Raw genomic sequence first — 22,316 nt, forward strand, 5'->3', positions numbered from 1 at the left:
GATTCCCGCTTTAATTAGAAGTGTTAGAATTTGTTTTAATAGGATAAGAATTCTCGTTATAATAGAAGAGGAATTCTCATTTTTCAAATAGAAGAGAAATTCCCGTTTTAATAAGAGATGATGTGGAATTTTAATAGAGCTCGAAAAATACCCCTTATAGGAGCTTTAATATTAAAATATAGATATAGATATAAATAGAGTTGCTAATAAAAAAAAAAAAAAGTTAAAAAAACGGTGAAATTGGATTTAACTCTTGTTCTACACAAAATAAAATTTGATTACACAAACCCGTTTTATTGGGAACGGTTCGGAATCGGGTCAAAACCCGCACCTCGAAAGGCCACTGTAGTACCCGTAGCCTCCCTTGAAAAGCAAACCCAGTCTCATAATCCAATACTCGGTTTGCTACAAGCATTTCCCTCTCTCTCTCTCTCTTCAATTAATTAGAGTTTGTATTTTAAATTAAGAAGAAGAAGAAGAAGAAGAAGAAAGAAGAGTTTTTTTTTTAGAAATAATGGAAAAGAAGAAAGTGGCGGTGCCATTGGTGTGTCACGGACATTCGAGACCAGTCGTTGATTTGTTCTATAGTCCTGTTACTCCAGATGGATTCTTTCTCATCAGTGCCAGCAAAGATTCAAGTCCGATGCTGAGGAATGGAGAGACGGGAGATTGGATTGGAACATTTGAAGGACATAAAGGTGCCGTTTGGAGTTGCTGTCTCGATACTAATGCTTTACGTGCTGCTTCTGGATCAGCTGATTTTACTGCGTAAGTACCCAATACAACTATCTTTTTAATGCAATCCCCAAACAAACAAATACATTACATTTAATGTAGGTATCATCATAGTGGGAGCATTGGATCATCTAGACTAAGGTTTTGCGGATTAGATAGCATTGTTGCCACATGCTGACTACCTAGAAAAATACTTGTTTTAGTTTGGTGGTTGGTGGAGTAAATACTATATAGAGTAGGCCAAAGTTGGTTTTGTCCCTTGAAAAATCACCAGGCTGACCTAGCAAGAGAAGTTTTCGGTTCTCTTGGATCTGTTTAGAGGCTTCTTATTCATCTTGATAACGTAAAAGTTAGAAGGTTTCTTGTTTTCAAGTCCTACTGGTACAAATATGAAATGATAAAATTGATGTTGTCAAAGTCGATGCCTAGGTGCTTTTTGTTTGGCGAACCGCCTTGCTCTTTAAAGGACCGCTTCAGACACCTTGACTTATGTTATATTATGTTTTCAGTTAATGCCCACTTTAGGAATTTGAAAAAGACCACAACATGTATTTCCGTTTGTAAGATTTAATGAAATAACTATATGATATGCTGTCTTTTGAGTTTATACAACGTAGGGCCCCTGAAAAACACTGTAATATGGCGCCTAGGTGGTACCGCCTAGGCATCTTTTAGGCAACGCTTTGACGTTTGAGGACAGTCCACCACCTCGCCTGGCATATCCCCTTTGACAGCATAGCTCGAAAGACCTAGGTGATTCAAATATGAAGTCTCATTGCACACTTTTATTCTTGTTATCTGTTGATTATTGGTGCTCTCTAAGCCTTCCTGCTAACAACAAATCAACTATGCGATATGGTAATATTCGACTTAACCAGTTAGAGGTTATGAAGAAAAGTAATCAAGGGTAATCCTTGTATGCTCCCTCTTTGGAGAAGTTACAGTTTCCCCACTAGTGTAAACACTGCTATTTCACCATTTGGATTTTCACACTAACCAACATTAAGAGACGATAGTGTAACCTTAACCATCTTATGCTTTCACTGAGACCAATGGTGCGTATATAGAATTCCTGTGATTCTCTTCAAGGTGAATGGATGTCATAGGTAGTGGTCTGATAACTATGGAGATGCTCACATCCACAACACAATCGCGTTTCGTCTACTGATACCATCTCGCACTCCAATCCTCTAGGACTTTTAAACTATTGATATAAAAAAGTTGTGGTTCTAGTAAGTTATTGGCTGTCTTATGGTTTCTGCTCCTATCTATTTAGGAAATAGTTGAGGTGCGCCATGTGGCATGGTCTCCCTGTGAATGTAAGGGAAAATAGCTTGTAATATCAGTTTTTCCAAAGTATTTACCCGAACTGTATTAAGTGCATATGTACCTGTGATATTGCAATAGACTATTGTGAGATGGTGAATATTTTGTTGATAGACTTGAACACTGGATCTTACTCTTTTTGTGCTTGATTCATTTTCAGGAAAATATGGGATGCATTGACTGGTGATGAGTTGCATTCATTTGAGCACAAGCACATTGTTCGTGCCTGTACGTTTTCAGAGGTAATTCAGAGTATGCTAATTGCTAAAGTAGTTTACAGCAAAAGTGGTCCATAAAGTTATGCATCACTGAGCCAAGAACTTCTTGAGCTCTTTTGTTTATATAACACTCTGTATGCTACCTATAGACAATATATAGAGACTTTATTTTCTAGTTGTCATCCATGTAGTTTTCTCTTTTGAATTTCAGTGTTTCATATCTATTTGCTAAGAGAATCACTTTTTAAAATGGTATTGCAAAAGAATGCATGCTATCGTTTTGCAGTTCGTTGTGGACCAGTAACTTAAGAAGTTATGTTTCTTGTTGATTTGAGCTAGTGATTTTACACTTCAACAGCTTAACTCAGTCTTACAGTGGATATATGTGATATTGTGTCAGTAGTACTGGGTAGTAGAGCACTGAACACGTAATGTATTAGTGAACTAATTTAAGTTATAGATTTTTGTTTAAACTTTGGACGTTCAGGAGTAAACTAGAAGCAGTATATTGCGCATTGGAAAACCAATCAATGTAGGAACAGTTGTCTATTCTGTTACATGTTTTCTGTTTGTTGTTGGCCTAAGTTTTCAATTGCTGAACAGGATACACATCTTCTGCTCACTGGTGGGATAGAAAAAGTCCTTCGCATCTTTGATTTGAATCGTCCAGATGCACCTCCAAGAGAAGTAGATTATTCTCCTGGGTCAATTAGAACTGTGGCCTGGCTTCACAGCGATCAGACAATATTAAGTTCATGTACTGATATGGGCGGTGTGAGGTATGTTCGTGTCAGCTCTCACAAATTATGAATGCTTTATCTTTGTGTTTATATGCTTGCGGATGTCTTATCGTGATTTTTTCAAAAAATTAAGCATCAGTATCATGAAATTTAATTTGTTTCTGGGGGGGTTTTGTTTTGAGGGTTACTGATTTAATGAAGATCACGAGCATTAATAATCTCTGAAGAGATTCCATGAGTAAGGACATTATCTGTGTTTTACTTGAACTCTCTAAAAGAAAAATGGGAGGTTGCCAGTATATTATTATTGGGACCTGTTGTGCTCTGTTATTCGATAGCTCCCTACCATTTTTAGGGTTTCAGAATATTTGTCTGTGGTTAATGCTTTTGAAAGAAAGAAACAAATGTCTAAATCATTCTTTTAACAGAGCCATTATGGTAAACCAGAGATTTGCTTATGTGATGAAATGGATTCATAGTCTAATTTCGGTTTGATAGGACTCTTTATTGGGCTGAGTGCAGAGGTCTTTGATGTGCTCCATTCTTTCTATTGTTTGTTTGTTTGTTTGTTTGTTTGTTTTATTTTTGATTTTGATTTTGATTTTGATTTTGATTTTGCTTTTGCTTTTGTTTCTCTGTTTTTTCTTGACTTCTTGATGCATGTATAATATCTCGTCCTACAGTTGTCTTTTCATTAGGTTTTAAATTTATATGATATATCTACTTGATATTGATTGAAATATATGATTCGAAATAAAATGACATATCCCACAACAAAGGATTGCATATTGCCAACTATCTGGTCAGACATGGGGGTTTTGGAATGTTACATTGTATCAGAAAGTTAAAGATGAAACGATGGGTTTTTGTTGACCTTTGAGGAGTTATATATTTAACGAATACAAGTACTTTACTTTTTTGGAAATCATCTTGGATGGTAAGCATGCATTTAAAAAGCATATTTGGAGATCACTTGGATGAGACGATCAGTTAATACTTAACAGTTAGATAGCTTTCTTTTGTTCAACTGCCACATTTCACAACTTCCTTCCCATGGTCATGCATAACCAGAGAGTACATTCATCAAAGGGGTGCAAACTATGGAACATAGTACTGCCCTTTGCAATTATGTGAGGTCTGTGGCTAGAGAGGAATAGAAGACAGTTTGAGTATAAAGCCTTAACTGTGGAGCAGATAGTCATTTCGATTGAAGGTTTGGTGGCTCACCGGGCTTTGATTTGGAGGAGTGGAGGAATACTCCTTTTGGTAGTTTTGTTTTTAGATGGGACTCTATCTTGGGGCGCTGTCATGTGGACACTTGATGTGCCCTGTTACTTTTTTCTCTGGATGTCTATAGGACAGCTCTTCCTTGATTTGTTCACATTTTCAAGATAATACATATTTCTTATACTGGAAAAAAGGATCATCCTAAATATATGTGCCCCAAGACTGAAGAGGAGGATACAGGGCACTAAATTCTGCTAATAGATGTGGCGAAGGAGATATGGGGCAGATTTTTGGGTTTATATTTAACTAGGTTGTTAAAGGCCAAGTCAATGAGTGTGGATCTTTCCCTCCTGGGCTTCTTCTGGGTGTCCTATTGAAGGAGATGGCTATTTCAACATATGGGGATATCCATTTCTTGGTGTACTTGGAAGGAAATGAATAGTTGCATATTCAATTCCATGGAACAAGGACTCCGCTGTACTATATGGGGTCAGAGGACTTATTTTGTCTTGGCTATCAATTGACTGACTTTGACTTTGTAATTACGTAGTGGGATGTGTTAGCGGTATCTTGTTATCACGTAATTGGTATTACTTTAAATCTTGCGAAGGGGTAATCTCTTGGAATTGGGCTCCACTCATTATTTAATTTTCTCGTTATTGGAATTGGGTCATCACGTTAGTGTAGAAAAACATTGTATTGTATTCAGAATCTTCTCTTTTTGTTTTGTAAAACGGATTGGATTCCTTTCATCTAATGTGCTTGGTATTGAGAGCTGGATTTTCATTTTATCAATCATGAGGAACTTATGCAAAGTAAAAGAAACAGAGTGAACAGACGGTCTTTATATACGTCGTATTAAGTGCAAGAATACACAAAGCTGCTAAAACTTTGATCCTTTTTGGGAAGATTTGAATTTGATCAAATATGGTATTTGATGTTCAATCGCAAGCATTGAAACCAATGTGACCTGACTGACATAATAAGTCTTGTCTCATTTTAAAATAAGATCCGAATCTGAACAGAGCTGTATGAGTCTTAGTGTTTTGGATATGGTATACATGAAATATGACTCAAGCCGAATCCAGATCCTAATACCGTTGTTTATTGAAAAAAAAATGAACCCGAATCAATTTTCACTGACTCAAACCTGTTGTTTTGTGTCCTACACTCTAGTTGCATTGGGCAAGTGGCATCAATAACATGGAGGATTTAGCTCGAACTAGGGCTTCTGTAATCAGCCAGTTGCTAAGCTTATGGCCTCCTTTATTAGCCAGTTTGAGGATTAAGTTTGAGTTTATCCTACTGTTGCACATTTTCACTCTAATAATAGGTTTCACAGGATCAGAAAGGAATTTTTAGGTTAAATAGGCAAATTCACCTTGATGAAGAACACGCTTTCTGACCTTCAGGTATATTCCCTATCACTCTATGACTTCTTGTTGTTGCCAAGAAGAGCCCAAAAGAAAAGGTGAAAAACTAGAGATTTTCTTTTGGGCATCCAAGCAATTGATTGAGTAGATCACGTGGGACAAGGTATGTCGTATGCTTCTCTTGGCAAGTGGTTATCGGTGGTTCAGTACAAATAATTAAGCATCATGAAAGGATTTTAATGCCGGTAAATGTCTAATATAAAATATGGATTGGTGCAGACAGTCTTTGCATTTGTACTCTTTTAAAAGGTTTCACCAAAAATTCATCGACGGAATCTCTTACAAATCTGGTACCATAAAGCTTTGGCTCAATTTCTGTGGTGAAGCTGGTCCTTGGTAGTGGTTGACATGTTTAGCAAAAATCGCCCCGTGATGGAACCTTTGCCTTAGATGCCATGTAAATGTGGGGATGTGGGGAAGTGTTATAGCTTGCCTCAAGTCTAGCTAAAACAAACTGGAAATTGAGGAGGATAATGCAGTTGACTATGGTCCAAAGACCTGAAGTACTTATCAAAATCTTTTGCTGTGATGAAACTCGTCTGTCGAATGAGGCTTCTATTTAATGCTTATGGAGATCAATTCAGAACCAAAGCTGTTGATGCCTATGTTAGGCAAAATTGTTCTGTTGATTAGGTTTAGATAAAGGAAGTGACTGTTATACGAAAAATCTAGGATCTGCACCTTGCAGTTGTGACTGTCAATTTTGCACTTCTTATGGCCTCTTATCTTGCTGCCGTTGTTTAGTCTGTATGTGGTCCAGTGATGTTGCTAATACATTTGTGGTTCTGGTTATACTAAAATGTTGTGAAGTTGGGTCACAAATTAAGGAAATTAAGTTGAAGTAAATCCATTAAGTTGACCTCTTATATATTTTGCTCTCTCTAGTCCTCTTTGCCTCTTGTCTTACATCCGAGTCCTTCCCTGATGACCTATTCTTTGCTACTAGTTTTAAAGAATGTCAAGACTGGTCGTTTTCATTTCGAACTCTCAAAAAGGTTTATAAAATATTAAGGTATTCTTTTTGTTATCCGATCTGATCCAAGTCATCCAAGTCCTGAAAAGCTCCATAGTCGATACTCTTGCCTGTTGAGTACATGGCTTGTCTGAATTTCGTTAACAGTTATATTATCTTTGATCATTAAGTTAGTTTTGAAGTTTAATCTGTACGGGACTGGTATTTGGTGATATGAATCTTCAATTACCAGCTATTAGTAAGATCTAATCGCTGGGTGACAGACTGACAGTTGGCAATGTTGTGGGACTTTCTATAGTTGATTGTAGAAGTTCCGATATCTCCTAGAGATGCTTCAGTGGGTAGTATTTTGATAAATTTTAAAAGATTCAAATGGATCGCATTCCAATAGAAACCTGTTGAGTTGGAACTCCTTAAATTATAAAATCTTGGCAAATTTGAGGAGTCGAAGTTCCTCCATCTGAAAATGAAAGTACACCCCTCTGCCCCAAATAATAAAATAAATGTGTCAAATTTATATTAAAACTAGAAATGTGACACAGAAGTACAATTAAGGCAAGTATATGGCCCAGAGTGCCCACTTAGAGAAGAGTTTGACCAGAAAGGAGGCCTGCCAAGTTGAATTAATATGGTGGGCTCTCCAACCATAACTGATGTCTGTGGGTTGTATTAATTATATCTACTGGGGTAGGAATGATCCATCTTTAAAGTTGAAGTTGCGGCATGGTCAATGAATTATGTAGCCCACTTCACCAATTTCGTACCACAACCCTGTATATATCAGTTCGATATTTGTCAAATATAAGCGATATGTATTAGAAAATCCAGGGTCTTATTTATCTGACGATGTTGATAATTTGGGCCTTGTGTTGAGGTGAAGTCTTTCCATTAACTGTTTTATTTGTGCAATTTGAATAATGCTGATGATTCTGCAGGTTATGGGATGTCAGAAGTGGGAAGATAGTGCAAACACTTGAGACCAAGTCGCCTGTTACTAGTGCAGAAGTTAGTCAAGATGGTCGTTTTATTACAACTGCTGATGGATCTTCTGTGAAGTTTTGGGATGCCAATCAGTAAGTTTTGAGTGAAATGCTTCTTGAATTTACTATACATGCATGGTTTATTATATTGTCCCCTTTTACGTTTTAGTTATGGACTGGTGAGGAGCTACGATATGCCGTGCACGGTGGAATCAGCTTCCTTGGAACCAAAATGGGGCAATAAGTTCATTGCTGGAGGAGAAGATATGTGGATACGGCTATTTGATTTCCATACTGGTGAAGAGATTGGTTAGTATTGAAAATGCTCAGATTTCTGGCATACTTGATTAGGCTAACATTTATTGTGAGTTTTATAAATGGGGATGGTTATATGAACTCCACCTTATAGTGACTCCAAAGTTATTCCACCCCTAAAAGTGGACTTATTAGATTAATTGAGGGCTGGTTTTTTGTGGATGTATATATTTCATAATGGAGAACTCCCCAACAAAAAATCAACTCAATTGAATTTGTCTAACATTTTCAAAAGTTGTATCGAAATTGAACTAATCTAGACCGTTGGATAATTCCATAACATTCTAAACAATTTTTGACAAGGTTGTACATCTTCAAATGAGTTGATTTTTTGTGAGGATAATCTCTATTGTTTTTAGTGGTGGAGTTCGTTTTAATGGAGTTCATATAACCATCTAGTTAAATTTAGTTAAACTTGCTTTATGGGCTTCTTTTCAGTAGTTATATATGCAAAAGCTGAAAAGGTTGTGGGACATCAGGGTATATCTTGATCCTGAGATAATGAGATGTATACACGATGCATGACTATCTTATTCAATGAGTGCTTTATTGGTTCGCCTGGAATCTGGATTGATGGTTGACATTGTTAATATCCAGTAGGCTATCATATTCTAATTTTCTTGGGAAGCTTTCTTCAGTTATCCTTAATATTTGACTTTATCAATAATTCACCCCTAATCGGTTTGATGCAGCCTGCAACAAGGGTCACCATGGTCCTGTGCATTGCGTGCGTTTCTCGCCTGGAGGGGAATCTTATGCTTCTGGATCAGAAGATGGTACCATTAGAATATGGCAGACAGGTCCTATGAACCATGATGATGGCGAGGTTCCAGCAAATGGTTCAGCTGGGAAATTAAAGGTTGCTGTGGATGAGGTGACACGGAAGATTGAGGGTTTTCAGGTTGCCAAGGACAAAAAGGCCGAAGAAAAAGAAGAGTCATCAGTTGTCTGAAGATTTAGTTTCTGCAGTGTGAGCTGCGATAACTGTTATACCTTTACACCTTTTGCTCACTCTTCCTAGTTGTAAGTGTGTATGGGTATGCACATCTTCTTCCTGATATTGCAACACCCTTTTGTTATTTAGTCTTGACCCATCCATTTTTTGTTAAGCTTTACTTTACCTTTTTCTGCATTAGAGAATACCAAAAGTAAAGATCCCCAACGTGACGGAGTTTTTTTAGTTCAAAGTACCTGGCAAAAGTCAAAACTATTCTTCTCTGCAAGTCCACTCTGCTGATAATATTTTCGTTGAATTAGGTGGTAAAATAGCAAAGTTGCATGGCCTAATGTACAGGCTGCTACCTAATATATGTTACAGTATACGACTCACAATTTTATTTGCATGGCCTCAAGTTGCATTTCCTACTAAATTCAGTTTCCTAGCACATTTTTTCCTGTTAGCCCCTGGTTTACAGATGCTCTCTCTCTCTCCTGTCTTTCCATCATTGACATTGGTGTTGAATAAAGTAAGATGCTTTGCCAGTCAAGCTCCATCATCACCACTCCAAAATGCAAAAACATCCATACGATCAGTAGTAACCATCCCACTCGCCAATTGCAAAACCTTTTCTGCTTCTTCATTTTCCCCTCTTTAGACAAGTTTTCAAACTCGTGTAGCTTTTAGAATCAAATTAAGAGAAAGGGTTTTGCAATGAGTACACTTCTTTAGAATTTGTTTCCAAGTAATCACTTTGAATACAACACTTCCGGCAGTTGTCTAAGGTTTCCATTGTTCCAAGGTGAGCTCAGAACTCAAGTTCCAAGATGACTTATGACTAGAATTGATGGAACCATCTTGATTCTCTCTCTTTTCTTCTTCCCAGCACAACATCTCTAATCTATCCTTGTGGGCAGGGACGGAGCCAGGAATTTGACCTAGGGGGGCGAGTGTATACGCATAATCAGAATACAGAGACGGCCGGAGCTAGAAATCTGACCTAGGGGGAGTGCTTATACTATTTCAGAAAATAAAATAGCATGAAGCGTGTTTACCATTTTGACCATGTAATTAACAAGGGATAACAAAACGCATTAGTAGATGAAGTAAAACATTCAAATTATGAACATACCCCATGGATCTCGAAAAGGAACAATCAAGGTAGACTAGGAGAAAGCAAATGCTTAACTTTGCCACTTTAAGCTCCCCACAGTCATTTATATAGACTGTTTTAAGAGGTTTGTTCCATGTATTACATGCACTCTGAGCTCTTTCGTCTCCAAAAAACTAAGCCAAATCGTTGAATTGAAAAAAAATAGTTTAATATCAGAATTTTAAAATGTTTACATTTTCTTCTAACATCATTTTTTGATTTCTTTCCATAAAATTCTTGTTGTGAATGAAATAAATTGGTTTAAGAAGTTATGAAATGATTAAAATGAGTGATTTTTCATTTTTTTTTTCAAAACTCAGAAAGATATAGTAAAGAGTAAAGACAGAATGAGAGCTTATTAAAAAAAAGGTATAAATAAATAGTATAATAAAGCTTTACTTTTTGATATGGATTTGATATGACGCTCATACACCTATTATAAAAAGACTATTGTGGCTTCCCTCATTAAAAAACAGAGTCAAAAAGTTTGAGGGGGTAGTCAAATATTTGAACCTCTATGTGTTCAGAAATTTTCAATACATAGAACGCGACTGCCCCCCGTCTCCATCTATGCTTGGGCGGAAACTGTAGTGACCAGACTTAACTTATTATAGTACAGTGAAGGGAATTTATAGAATCCCAGTTTTCTGATATATACTCAGATTTTGCTTTTGTGGCCATGCTTAGACGTTTCAAATAGTTTTTCCCTTTAGCTTGAGAAGAGTAGACCATCTTCCATCAATTGAGGATGAAGTTTCGTTCGTGCCAACTGCAAGAACAAAAGGAAAGAAGAAACAGTTGTAAATTGATCTGGTGGCATCGAACACCAGGAAAAATGTTGTTTCTCCAACTTACACTGCCATCTTTGTTCGGCTTTCTCACATGACTCTGAGCAAGTCTCCTGTCAAATTACTAGATCAGTATAAACCATTAAGTATCAAACGAAAGCTTTTGACTCTATAGTACAGTTCTTGCTGGCATCAGCTCACAGTACCACATTGTAGTTGATGAGTTGAAATATTAACAAAGCATGACATGGTTTTCTTTCTTTCACTTAAATAATCGAGCATTTTAGATTTTCGCATAGATTACGTAAAACCAAGCCTAGCGTAGGCGTGTATCCTGTATATCATGAGATTACCTTCACAGAGGTGGTAAGCCGAATGGTATCTTGGATCAGTGAATCAAGGTTAGCTTCGCATCCTGGTTTTACATAGATTACCTGCAAAGCCAATTAACCGTAGGTGTTAACTTTAACGCAAACAGGAATGTGTGTTTATATTGATAAAAAGAGCATAGTCAAGAGAGATGGGGTTGAGAACTTAACGACGGATCATCATCACCCATATCAGGCAAGTGAACTGAACGGTCATCCTTGCTAGATGGTAGAACCCAAACATCGAATGCCGTATTGATCTGATATACGTACAATACAACAAAGTCAGAGGGGCAAAGAAAAGAAATTTAAGGTTGATTTGATGAAGGAAGAGGTAGGAGATTTTCTTTCAAAAGGCATAAGGTATGCTTGCATGTGCTCACTGTGCTCACTGCTCAGGTAATTAGATTGCTCATGTATTCCAAGAGTACTAGGTTATTCGAGCTTTATTTCGAAGGAAGTAACCGAATCCCAAGTCCCGAAGGAACTCTGTAATGTTTCCACCAAAATCAGCAGGAAATGCCTCGATAAACAGGCAGTTCTCTGTATTGTGCTCTAAAAACTGAATGTGAGAAAATAACACGTTGAAATGCAAAAAGAGGCATTGTTCCTTCATCTTTTTGAAGAGGACTACCCTGCTCAAAGCATTTTCCTTCTCCGTCCAGAGATAGTAGAACATTGTCCTACTGTCGTCGACAAACTGGGGTTCAACTGTTGTTTAAACATTGTATGTAACATGGCAAACATTGTTAAACCTCTTACAAAGGGCAAGTAATAATTCTCCGATACTAATTAACATCATACATGTGCAAATAATAACTTGGAACACTTTGTAATATACGCCTCAAGTCCTCAACTAGTACTATTTCAACCAGGGTTCAAGTAAACTGTAAAAGCTATACCTCCTTGCAGTATGAGGAAGAGCAGTTAATACATTTTCTGCCAAAGGATGTCGTAATCCTCCCATCCACTGAAAATCCAAAGCTAGCATGCTGGAAACAAAGCCTCGATCAGTGATCAGCGCTTTGCATGTTTGTGTGTTTAGGTTATAAGTTGAACATGGTTTGCGCTAGATTGGATAGTACCAAGTAAGGAAAATGCATGCAAGTCTGTTTGTTCTATCAGTGAGAAATTTAGCAGGTAATCAAAATCTAGATAGTCATTCGACTTTGTTTTTCCAGAGAGAAGTATCAGCGTACTGTGACAGCCGATATGAAGATGGAGTATCCATATTCAGATAGCTTGGATTGCCGACGAATCTCATTATCAATTCAACTTAGCCTAGGAATTATTGTACAATCACTTTTTAATATTTTACACTGTAGTTGGATCATGGATGCATGGAGTCGCTGACCTTCTCAATGGTGAGGGTGATGAAGACCTCGGCATCTTTGTGGCCATCCTCAGCTAGATCACCCAGCCTCAACTCATCAAGAGAAAAAATGTAGTCAGACGTCAATTTACCATTCCATCTCCAATCCCATGACGTGGCTATCTTTATCAGACTGCGATGACTCCTTATTGGACGTGAAATATTTTTGCTCCTTCTTCGTGGTGTAACTAGAGGGGGAGAGGGAGAGGTATCCCAGTCGTACTTTTCAGTAGAAGAAGAAGAAGCAGCTCTGAGTTTGAAGGTCACTTGAAGTGGTTTGGTTTTGGTTTTTGGAAATGAGAAAGGATTTGGTTGGATTTGTTTTTGGATGGAAACGCTGGCTGATGCTTCCATCTGCCCTTCCCTCCTCTTCAGACTTCAGTGTACTTATGTCACAGTTTTTTTTGGTTAGAAGAGAGACAGACAGAAATTTTATCATCATGACTATATTTAAATGTTTGTGGTGTATAGTCTTCTGTCCCTTATCTTTTTCTTGCACCAAATGATTTCACAAATTTAAAGTGATGTCGAAAAGTACTCGTGGTCTTTCAGTCTTGTTGTCTTGAGAAGCACTCACATTAGACACTGATGATGATGGGAGACGAACTTGACTAATAGTGGGGGTTCTGAGGAAAGTAATGAGGAGGAACCTGAAATTGCTTTTACCTCCATCCTTTTAAGCAAACCAGTAAATAACACTACCAAAAAGAAGAAAAAAGAAACCAGTAACAATATGCTGTTGTTATACGTACCCTGCTCTGGGGGTTCCTCTGGCACAAATGTTTCTTCCAGAATTTTGTTTCCTGATGCTGAGTCTGATGGCTATATGGTGGGTGACTACACTACAATTGTTATTTAGAGTAATCCAACTAGTACAGACACAGATCACTTGCTAATTGCTATCATGTCCAGAAGAAACAAACTACTGATTATTAACGAAAATGAATAACTACTAAGAATTAGCCCTGGCCTCACCAAGAGAAGGAGAGAGAGAGAAGTGAAACATATAGAAAGGCTGAAGATATACACCTATGCGAAACTACAACGTCTTCACCATACCCACTTCCCAGTACCAACGTGCATGGGCACCAACTTATTATTCCTTGGAGGACTTGTTGATAAGTGATTTGTGGATGTGGGGAATGACTCCTCCACCAGCTATGGTTCCTTTAATCAGGGTGTCAAGTTCTTCGTCCCCCCTGATTGCAAGCTGCAAATGCCTTGGTGTGATACGCTTCACCTTCAGATCTTTGCTCGCATTCCCTGCCAGCTCCAACACTTCTGCAGTTAGATACTCCAATATTGCTGCAGAGTACACAGCTGCTGTGGCTCCTACTCGACCATTTGCTGCAATCCTTGATTTCAGATGACGGTGAATTCGACCCACTGGGAACTGCCAACACATAGAAACATGTCTAGTTAGATGGAGACAATCACATAACTCGAGCATTTAGCATTTGTTACAGTTAAAATGAGATAATTCAAATTGAGAATAAAGACCAGACTACAGGATCCATTATCAACTTCAACAGACCAGTGGGCAGTTTCTCAAAAGATACCAAGGAACACCAATGTTAGAAAGCAATTCACAAACATTCTTTATTCTTAAAAAAACCGAAGGATGTACTATCCTACAAGTCAAGGTCTCACCTCTGGACTATATTGGCTTGTCAGAACAAATGCATCATGACTCGCACTATAGTCTTTCATCAATGAGTATGGTGAATATTCCAGAAAAGTCCTTAAGAGAAGACTGTCCAGTCTTCATACAATTGGATCAACCAGCATACAAAAAGGATACTTCCTTATGGACTATGGATATGTTTTAAATGTGACGCCCACATAGTCAAACAGAAAACTACAATAACCATTATTGTCAGAATATGAAAAGAAACAGAACAGCGAAGTGATCAGCAACCATTACAGCGTAATGAATTGATTGTGGAGGTATTCCTCATACTCCTCGTCACACCTTTTAACTTTTTGTTTTGTCAAATACTAGGCTTCATCCTAGCTTTCTTATTCCTATCTGCCCTCTTAAGACCATTGGATATCACCTTAACACTCTTTTCATCCTCAGAAGGCTAACCCAACATATACAATGAATAAAATCCTTATATACCAATTGCACTAATACCTCTCATATTTGCTTACGAAGCACACTGGATATCTGCAGATGGGAATTAGATATCCAATGCTAAAAGGCAGATACAATCTTTGAAACTGGTAAGGGAATTAGATTGCCATTTTCTCTCTGGGTTAAGAAAATTTTTACCTACTATCCATCTTTTCTTAGATTTGCTTTCACACTAATACCTCCTCTTATATGTGTGCACGGCTTTCACTTATCTCTACCTGTTAGTAAGTCATTGATCAGTTAAGTATGATATGGGGTTTAATATAGGAGCATGTGTTGAATAAAGTCTCTACTCATTTCAAGTTCGATACAGAAACATTACGATTGAAGGTTTGGATTAGAAGGCAGAAAAAGTTACTGAGTTGTAGATGACTTTCCTGGCTACATCTTGTCATGGTAAAAACTAAATATAGACAGGCCATGTAGGGGATTTAGATGACTTTAAATGAAGTCTGGAAAGCTAAAACTGCTTTATGACAAACTAACTTATCCTTAGGATAGTTTTCTTTTATATGGGCGGTTTTCATTCAGTTCAGACTTTACACTCAAGTTCCAGTGCCTCAAACCCTCGCTACCAGGTCACCATGAATGTTTCAGGTGCAGTCATAGCATCCACCTAAGAGTCTAAGACACATCGGCTAGGTGACTCCTACTATTACCCAGGCTCATTGTAGACCATCTACATCAAACCCTACGCATGCAATCGTACATAAAAACATGTGTGAACTACATATAAATATGTTCCCCTAACATGCAACTGGCTAATTCCTTATGGTAGATGTTGCTGGAATTGTTATCAGACTTATGTTCAGAAACTTCAAGACCATTACCAGAAGTATATATTGCAGTTTCCTGCATGAGAAAGAAGCACGAGTTTCCTAAATCTTGATTGACATCCATTACTTAATTTGGCACGCTCCAACCAGTTTGCTAAAGTTTTGGTTTTGAAAGATGAGATGTCAGAGAAGTTATATTTGGTAAATGATTTTGTGGAATTGTAGCTTCAGTAGTTTGAAAATGAAAATGTTGGAGAAGAAAGATTTTCTTGAAGTATATTTGTTGTAACCAAGCATAACCATAATGAGAAGATTGAGGAGTATATTTCCAATCTATTAAAAACATTATTCTAGAGCATAAGAGCACCCAGAAGAACTAGAAGACATAGTGAAAGATAGATTGAAGCATTAATATTTAGGTAAAGTTGAAAATCTATCGTGCATATCAAAACAAATAGATATAAAAAAGAAATTATTTGTTTCCGCCTCAAATTCATAAACTACATATTAGCTAGCTATCAACAGACAAGCATGGAAACCTCATAATGAATCTTATAATAATGAACAAGAAAGAAAAGCAAACAAAAAGTAACCTGAAGACCGGCACGAGAAGAACGAGAGACGGGTTTCTTCTTGTCTTTGTCCTTGTTGGATTTACCCATAATCAATCCTTTCGCTCCCTTTCCAGACATCTTTCCTTTAATTCCTAAACAAAATTCAAAGTGTACGTACGCTTTTTTTGGCAACGCAGAATGGACTTGCGTTGAAATTAGTTACTTATCAACTTCTTTCATATTTATTATTATTTATAACCACATCCCTGCTCGCTGCTAAATTGCACTAATGCCATTATTTTTTTAGACAAGAAAACTTGTTGCCTCACCAATATCATCACGCCCCAAAAGTGTTGCCAATTTCCAATGATACCAATTTCATCTTAGGCATTGGATCACTTGGGGTCGTATCCTATGCTCCAACAAGAGACTTGTTGGCACCAAGGACCAAAATATCGCATATATTTTCGATATATTTCGGTTTTTTAGATATTCGATATAGATATTCTATATTAATCAAAGACCATTAATACTGAGTAGTGGAAAATGCTCCCAATGACCCACGTCAACCCTTTTTTTTTCTGAGACTGACACATCAGATTTTTCATAAAAAAAAGGAATTCTACGCCCTTTTTTGGCGATTTCAATTGTTCGTAATCCAAAATAGATAAAAACCTCTTTCTATACTTTTTTTTCAATTCTACAAAACACTCTCAACTTTCCAAAAAAAAATCTCTTCAAACCCTTTATCTTATTCTTCTCTTCTTCCAAAATTAAACAAGGTCAAAAAGGATAATAGAGTGATGAAAGCATTCTCCAAAAAAAAAATCATCTCTTCAAACCCTCTTTCTTATTCTTCTCTTCTTCCAAAATCAATCTGATTTGGATCGTTTGTTCTCAAAATATGGACGTGTCGAACGCGTTGATATGAACTCAGGTAGTTCTTTCTTTTTTAATTCAATTTTTACATTTTTTCATTATTATTATTATTATTATTATTATTATTATTATTATTATTATTATTATGTAATAATGTTTTCATAATACGAACGACATGTTATGTATTAATATATTGTTGTTGGTTACGTTTATATGATTCAGATACAACATTGTGGAAGACTTCATATACAAATGTGTTAACAGGTTGGAGGGGCGGTGATGAGAGTGTGATATGTGATGGTGTTCTATATTTCTTGATCTATTCTACTGGAGGAGGCACGAACTGGCCCGAAACCCGCCATAGGCTAATTAGGTTCAATCTCAATAACTAGTATTGCCCTGATTCATTGATGCGCACTTATATTCCTGTGCCTTTCTCTCTTACCTGCGGTCGTCTAATGAACCTCAAGGATAAGCTGGTAATGGTGGGTGGAATTGGGAAACATGAGCGATCTGACATAATAAAGGGAATTGGTATCTGGACTCTTAACGGGACTGAGTGGCTTGAGGTTTCACGGATGCCTCATAAATTTTTTCAAGGATTTGGTGAGTTTGATGATGTATTTGCTAGCAGTGGAACAGCTGATGTCATCTACATACAGAGTTACGGTTCACCGGCTCTTCTCATGTTTGACATGAACCATAGGCAGTGGAAATGGTCACAGAAGTGCCCTGTTAGCAAGAAGTTTCCCCTTCAGCTCTTCACCGGCTTTTGCTTTGAACCAAGGCTCGAAGTGTTGCCTTGATTTACCTTCTTTCAGCTTCTTCGGATTTGAGCTATATTTGGTATTTAGTACAATTTTGCTATAATTCTGTCAATTTAAGTTATCTGAAGAAGTTTATACTTGGCATATACTAGAAAGATGGTACCTAACATTATTCATTGGTTAGAGATGGATCGTGGGAGGATGTAAAGGAGAATACTGTGGAAAGATATTAAAAGTGGCATGGTGTCCACATATTTTGGTTTGTCTTTATCTTTATACCCATAGAAATTCCACTTTCACTTGATGAGTTAATTTTGCTTTGTAATGCTATTATGTTTATATTTATTTATTTCCATGATCCATCTCTCTGTCTCAAACACGCACATGTGAGGGTGCCGTTCGGATAGGGACCCGAGGGATGAGCTCCTTAAAAGGTTAAAACATTCGTTCTGTTTCAGTTCTAGGCTAGCATATTGAAATTAATATAGCATTGAGCATAAATAACTCGATTTAGGTCATTGCAGCCTGGGCTTATCATCCGGTGCGTATGTTCTTGCCTGGAATTGGGATCTTTAATATTGTAGCCAAGGTAGTTGAGCTTAGAGTTCTTCTTTAGGTTTGCTGTTGTTTTTCCAGAATTTTGAAGTTTTGCATTAGATATTTGGTTGGTTAGTTGCATTTTCCCCCATGTTGAATTCTCACAGGTTTCTCCTCACAGATGATTTTTAGTATATCGGTATATCCAAATAGAGCAAGCTAAGCTATATTGGATTATATTCCAAATTTTAATATTTGCATTCTTTTTGTGTAACGTATTAGTATTTGACCCTGCCATTTTTTCGTTAGACTGATACTTTTACTGCATATAAACCTGGTGTAGCTTCTAATTGGTTAGATTAGATTCACTGAAATATTAAAAATTGATATAAACTTCATTTCAAGGAATATTACTGATTGGTACCTGCCAAACGCACATGATGGCTGTGTGAGGTAGAGTGACTGGAGGGATGAATAAGATGACCTGATAGTGTCCTTTCATGCATGGGGCTCATGTATGTTGATTTTCTGGGAATACACCTTCTGGGGCACCATCCCCAAGGAAGAATTCAAGAGGTGTTAACAAAATCCAACAAATACATTCTTTTACATTACATACCTCCATTTTTAAATGTTTATTTTCACGCAGGGAAGTTACTAAGGAAAACTGAGCTCCCCTCTGGGCTCATGGCAGAGGAATTCTTCCTGCCTTCCTGCTCATCAGCTCCATTCTCAAATGGCAGCATCCTGCATTTCCTTCACTTTGTCATTCATCACTCTCCCTCCACACTGCCATATTATGATAGTTGTTTTACAAGGACCTGGTCTTACTGTTCTTAGATGGATGAAACAGATTAGTCATGCCATGCCTACCACTTCTCTCCTCTTCAAACTGTCCAAAGTTGCCATTCTACAAGAATGATCATCATTTATATGCGTACTTACTGTTCATAGATGGATCAAAGAATTCGGTCATGTCATGCCTACTACTGTTCACTTACTGTTTGAATGGCGAAGCATATTCAGCAATGACTTCACAGTTCTGACTATTTGGGTTTAAACATTTATATCATCACCATGATTTAGTTCATCGTGCAAGGCCTTTACATTGTTGAATTCCTTATGTGCATCGGGCCTTCACCCATATGCAGGTGTTGTACTCTTTTATTTTTACCAGGGGAGAGAAGCGATGATTTCGCTGTCATATGAGGCCTAATTATAGGCACTTTTCATATACTGTATTACTTTCCTCTGACTTTTGTCAATCTGTTGCAGGATTTGCTTTTGTGTACTTTGATCATGAGCGTGATGCTGAAGATGCCATTCAAGCTCTTGACGATGCGCCTTTTGGTTATAGCAAACGTAGGCTTTCAGTCGAGTGGGCAAGGGTAATCTTTTCCGTTCATTTTCTGAGTCACTCTCCATTCTACTGTATAGTTTGCCTGTAGTTGAGGGGGTTTTTATTCTGGATGACTGCTATCAGGCGAGCACCACTGACAGCCACAGAATCAGAAACCGCTATACGTGATATGGAACTTTTGCTCTACCAAGCTCAACAACTCCATTATGACAGTACAACCATGATCATGAAGCTGAAAGCAAAGATTCAGTCTCTCGAAGAGCAGGCCAACTCTGTAAGTGAGAAGAGCTCAAAGTATGGACAAATAGCAGCTGAAGAAGTCCCGAAAAGCCTATACTGCCTTGGTGTCAGGCTGATGGTGGAATGGTTCACAAACTCAAATATTTAGAGGAAACTCACTGAAGACAATCGTGTTGTAGAGAAACTGAGAGATAACACTCGCTACCATTTCTGTGTTTTCTCTGACAACATTCTTGCTACTTCAGTAGTTGTCAACTCAACTGCGTTAAATTCCAATCATTTGGATAGGATTGTGTTCCACCTGGTGACTGATGAAGTCAACTATGCTCCAATGAGGGCCTGGTTCGCCATGAACATTTTCTGAGGAGTGTCGGTTAAGGTTCAGATGTTTGAAAATTTTAGCTGGCTCAATGCTTCATATGTTCCTGTCTTGAAGCAACTCCAAGATTCTGACACTAAGAATTACTACTTCTCTGGAAGTAGTGATGGAGGTCGAACTCCAATTAAGTTCTGCAACCCAAAGTACCTGTCTATGCTTAACCACTTGAGGTTTTATATTCCAGAAGTTTTCCCCGCCCTGAAGAAGGTGGTATTTCTTGATGATGATGTTGTGGTTTAGAAGGATCTCGCGCCTCTATTTTCAATTGATCTGAATGTCATGTAAATGGAGCTGTCTTTTTTTCACTAAGTTGGACACCTCAGCTTTTACAAAAGTTCGGCAGAAAAAAAAACAGACTCACGCCCAGTTTTGGGAATTGTTCGCGTAACAAGAAAAAGATTAAAAACTTCGTCAAAACTCAAAACTCAAAACCCCACCCCCACCCCCACCCCCACCCCAACCTTTACCCAAAAAAAAACAAAAAAACCCTAGATTGGTTGAAATTTTAACAAAACAACCCTTTATACTACGGATACCTGCCTCTCTATGAATCGACCCGGATAGATATGTTTGAGCAACTACGCCGATCCTTATATGTTTTCTCTCGCCTCTCTCAACAACAATATTTTTGAGAGAGAAAACATTCGTTTAATTCTCCACAAAACGATAATGGGTTTGCCATCTTCTCTCGAACCCGTAAGCATCTGTGAGAGTTCTCAATAGTATGGCTCAGATATTATCTCCCAATTTTTCTTTTTAACCCATCTCAACAATATTTTCATTAGAGATTGATTAGTTGGCTTTGTTGTTGTATTGGGATTGCTCAAGAAAGCAAATGAGTGGAATTATGAAAGCAAGTTAGGTGAAAAGTGGTTTCTCTTTCTCCAGGTGATATGGGGTGGCCTTTTCCTTTTGCTTTGTTCTTCACGGAGGTAAGAAATAAATGCAATTTCAAATGTCTTTAGGGATAAATTTGTATAACTTTTGGTGTATTTTGAAATTTAGAAATCCTTAAACACCTTATTTTCGTGCATGGTGTACGTCTATTCAGCTTATCAGGAAATTTGGTTTGGTACATCACTCTCATTTGCATATGCTTTATATTAAGCAAAATTTTCTTATTTCAAGCTTGAAAGCAGTTAGAAGTATCTGAGGCATATCACACGTGCAACAATGGTCTTACAAAGGATATGGGGAACTTAATATTTAATTTGTACACCATACTTGATGAGGACTGGACAAAAGATCAAATCATGGTTAACAAACTCTAGCTAGATACATTTCTTTTTTTCCCTTAGTATATTCATGTAATGTGGTATTAGCTTACTTCATTCTCATACATTCAAAATAGAGTTGATCTAATGTTCATTCATGGTTGTCTCAAGCTGCATTTATACAATTATACATTTCCTGGACTTGCTTATACGTTTTTACTTTTTAATGGAGCATTTCATTAACTCAACAATAGCGTCCGTTGTTAAGTTGTTATTCTTATATACGGTTATTATATTTTTCTTATTTTCAATTAGATCCTCATTATTCCCCGATTAATTCCAATGACTAGGACTCATCACTATGTGCTCCTAGACCGAGTAGCTATACATAGATTAGAAACCAAATGGTGACTGTCGATGGGACCAGTTTATATGAGTAAAAGTTATCATCCAACTTTGTCTCTCATTACTGTAATGTGTTGTCCGATAAATTGTTACTAATACGTTATTTATTTAACAGCAAATATAACTTTTATAGAAAGAGCAAAGTAAATTGATCTGGAAGATGTGAAATCATGTTATTTCTCTCTCATTGAAAAGGTGAGTTGTACTCACAACGATGTTATGAAGCAAGCCAGCGAGTGGGCAAATCCAGCTTCTTTAAGATAACTTTTTGTCACTTTAATCTTGCTGTGTGAGGTTATATCTCTAGAAATACTTTTTGAAAATCATCGAAAAGCCTTGGTGAAGATATTTTATTTCGTTACAGAAAAACCAACCACAACCAAAGTCTATAACTGAGTGAAGACCAGATAAAGAATGATACTCTTTGTGAGATTGAGAATATTATGGTTCGTAGGGTATTAATTATTATTGGTTAATTATGGTAATTCACAATTGGATGGTTC

At 37.3% G+C, this 22,316-nt stretch overlaps 3 protein-coding genes and 2 pseudogenes across 7 annotated transcripts; 3 read left to right on the forward strand and 2 right to left on the reverse strand.

Annotated features, from left to right (window-relative positions):
- The first annotated feature begins 221 nt into the window (after positions 1-221).
- On the forward strand, positions 222-9,134 carry LOC147510571 (uncharacterized). Its single transcript, XM_086602494.1, has 6 exons — positions 222-768; positions 2,222-2,303; positions 2,883-3,058; positions 7,588-7,725; positions 7,802-7,941; positions 8,640-9,134. Exons 1-6 carry the CDS (start codon positions 515-517, stop codon positions 8,897-8,899), a joined length of 1,050 nt encoding a protein of 349 aa, XP_086458620.1. The 5' UTR covers positions 222-514; the 3' UTR covers positions 8,900-9,134.
- A 1,258-nt stretch (positions 9,135-10,392) lies between these two features.
- LOC147510572 (E3 ubiquitin-protein ligase, putative (DUF177)) lies at positions 10,393-13,028 on the reverse strand. Of its 3 annotated transcripts, XM_086602495.1 has the most exons (6): positions 12,548-13,016; positions 12,096-12,185; positions 11,364-11,453; positions 11,179-11,259; positions 10,893-10,938; positions 10,393-10,806 (listed from the first exon to the last, which is right to left on the reverse strand). In XM_086602495.1, the coding sequence occupies exons 1-6, from the start codon at positions 12,917-12,919 to the stop codon at positions 10,730-10,732; spliced, it is 756 nt and encodes a 251-aa protein (XP_086458621.1). In that variant the 5' UTR covers positions 12,920-13,016; the 3' UTR covers positions 10,393-10,729. The 3 variants fall into 3 exon arrangements, with proteins under 3 accessions (XP_086458621.1, XP_086458622.1, XP_086458623.1); XM_086602496.1 differs by lacking the exon at positions 12,096-12,185 and having other exon boundaries at positions 12,548-13,028; XM_086602497.1 differs by lacking the exon at positions 11,364-11,453 and having other exon boundaries at positions 12,548-13,024.
- Positions 13,029-13,392: 364 nt separating this feature from the next.
- Positions 13,393-16,474, reverse strand: LOC147510573 (putative histone H2A variant 3). Its single transcript, XM_086602498.1, has 2 exons — positions 16,072-16,474; positions 13,393-13,958 (listed from the first exon to the last, which is right to left on the reverse strand). Exons 1-2 carry the CDS (start codon positions 16,168-16,170, stop codon positions 13,662-13,664), a joined length of 396 nt encoding a protein of 131 aa, XP_086458624.1. The 5' UTR covers positions 16,171-16,474; the 3' UTR covers positions 13,393-13,661.
- Positions 16,475-16,827: 353 nt separating this feature from the next.
- LOC147510574 (F-box/kelch-repeat protein At3g61590-like) lies at positions 16,828-17,940 on the forward strand (annotated as a pseudogene). The gene is made up of 2 exons (XR_015218940.1): positions 16,828-16,969; positions 17,134-17,940. The product of XR_015218940.1 is annotated as an F-box/kelch-repeat protein At3g61590-like (transcript).
- On the forward strand, positions 17,691-20,528 carry LOC147510575 (putative galacturonosyltransferase 10; annotated as a pseudogene). The gene is made up of 5 exons (XR_015218939.1): positions 17,691-17,757; positions 17,863-17,937; positions 18,203-18,267; positions 19,491-19,603; positions 19,699-20,528. The product of XR_015218939.1 is annotated as a putative galacturonosyltransferase 10 (transcript).
- The last annotated feature ends 1,788 nt before the right edge of the window (positions 20,529-22,316 follow it).

The sequence above is a fragment of the Coptis chinensis genome, chromosome 3, assembly GCF_015680905.1.
Source record: "Coptis chinensis isolate HL-2020 chromosome 3, ASM1568090v1, whole genome shotgun sequence".
Taxonomy (NCBI): Eukaryota; Viridiplantae; Streptophyta; class Magnoliopsida; order Ranunculales; family Ranunculaceae; genus Coptis; species Coptis chinensis.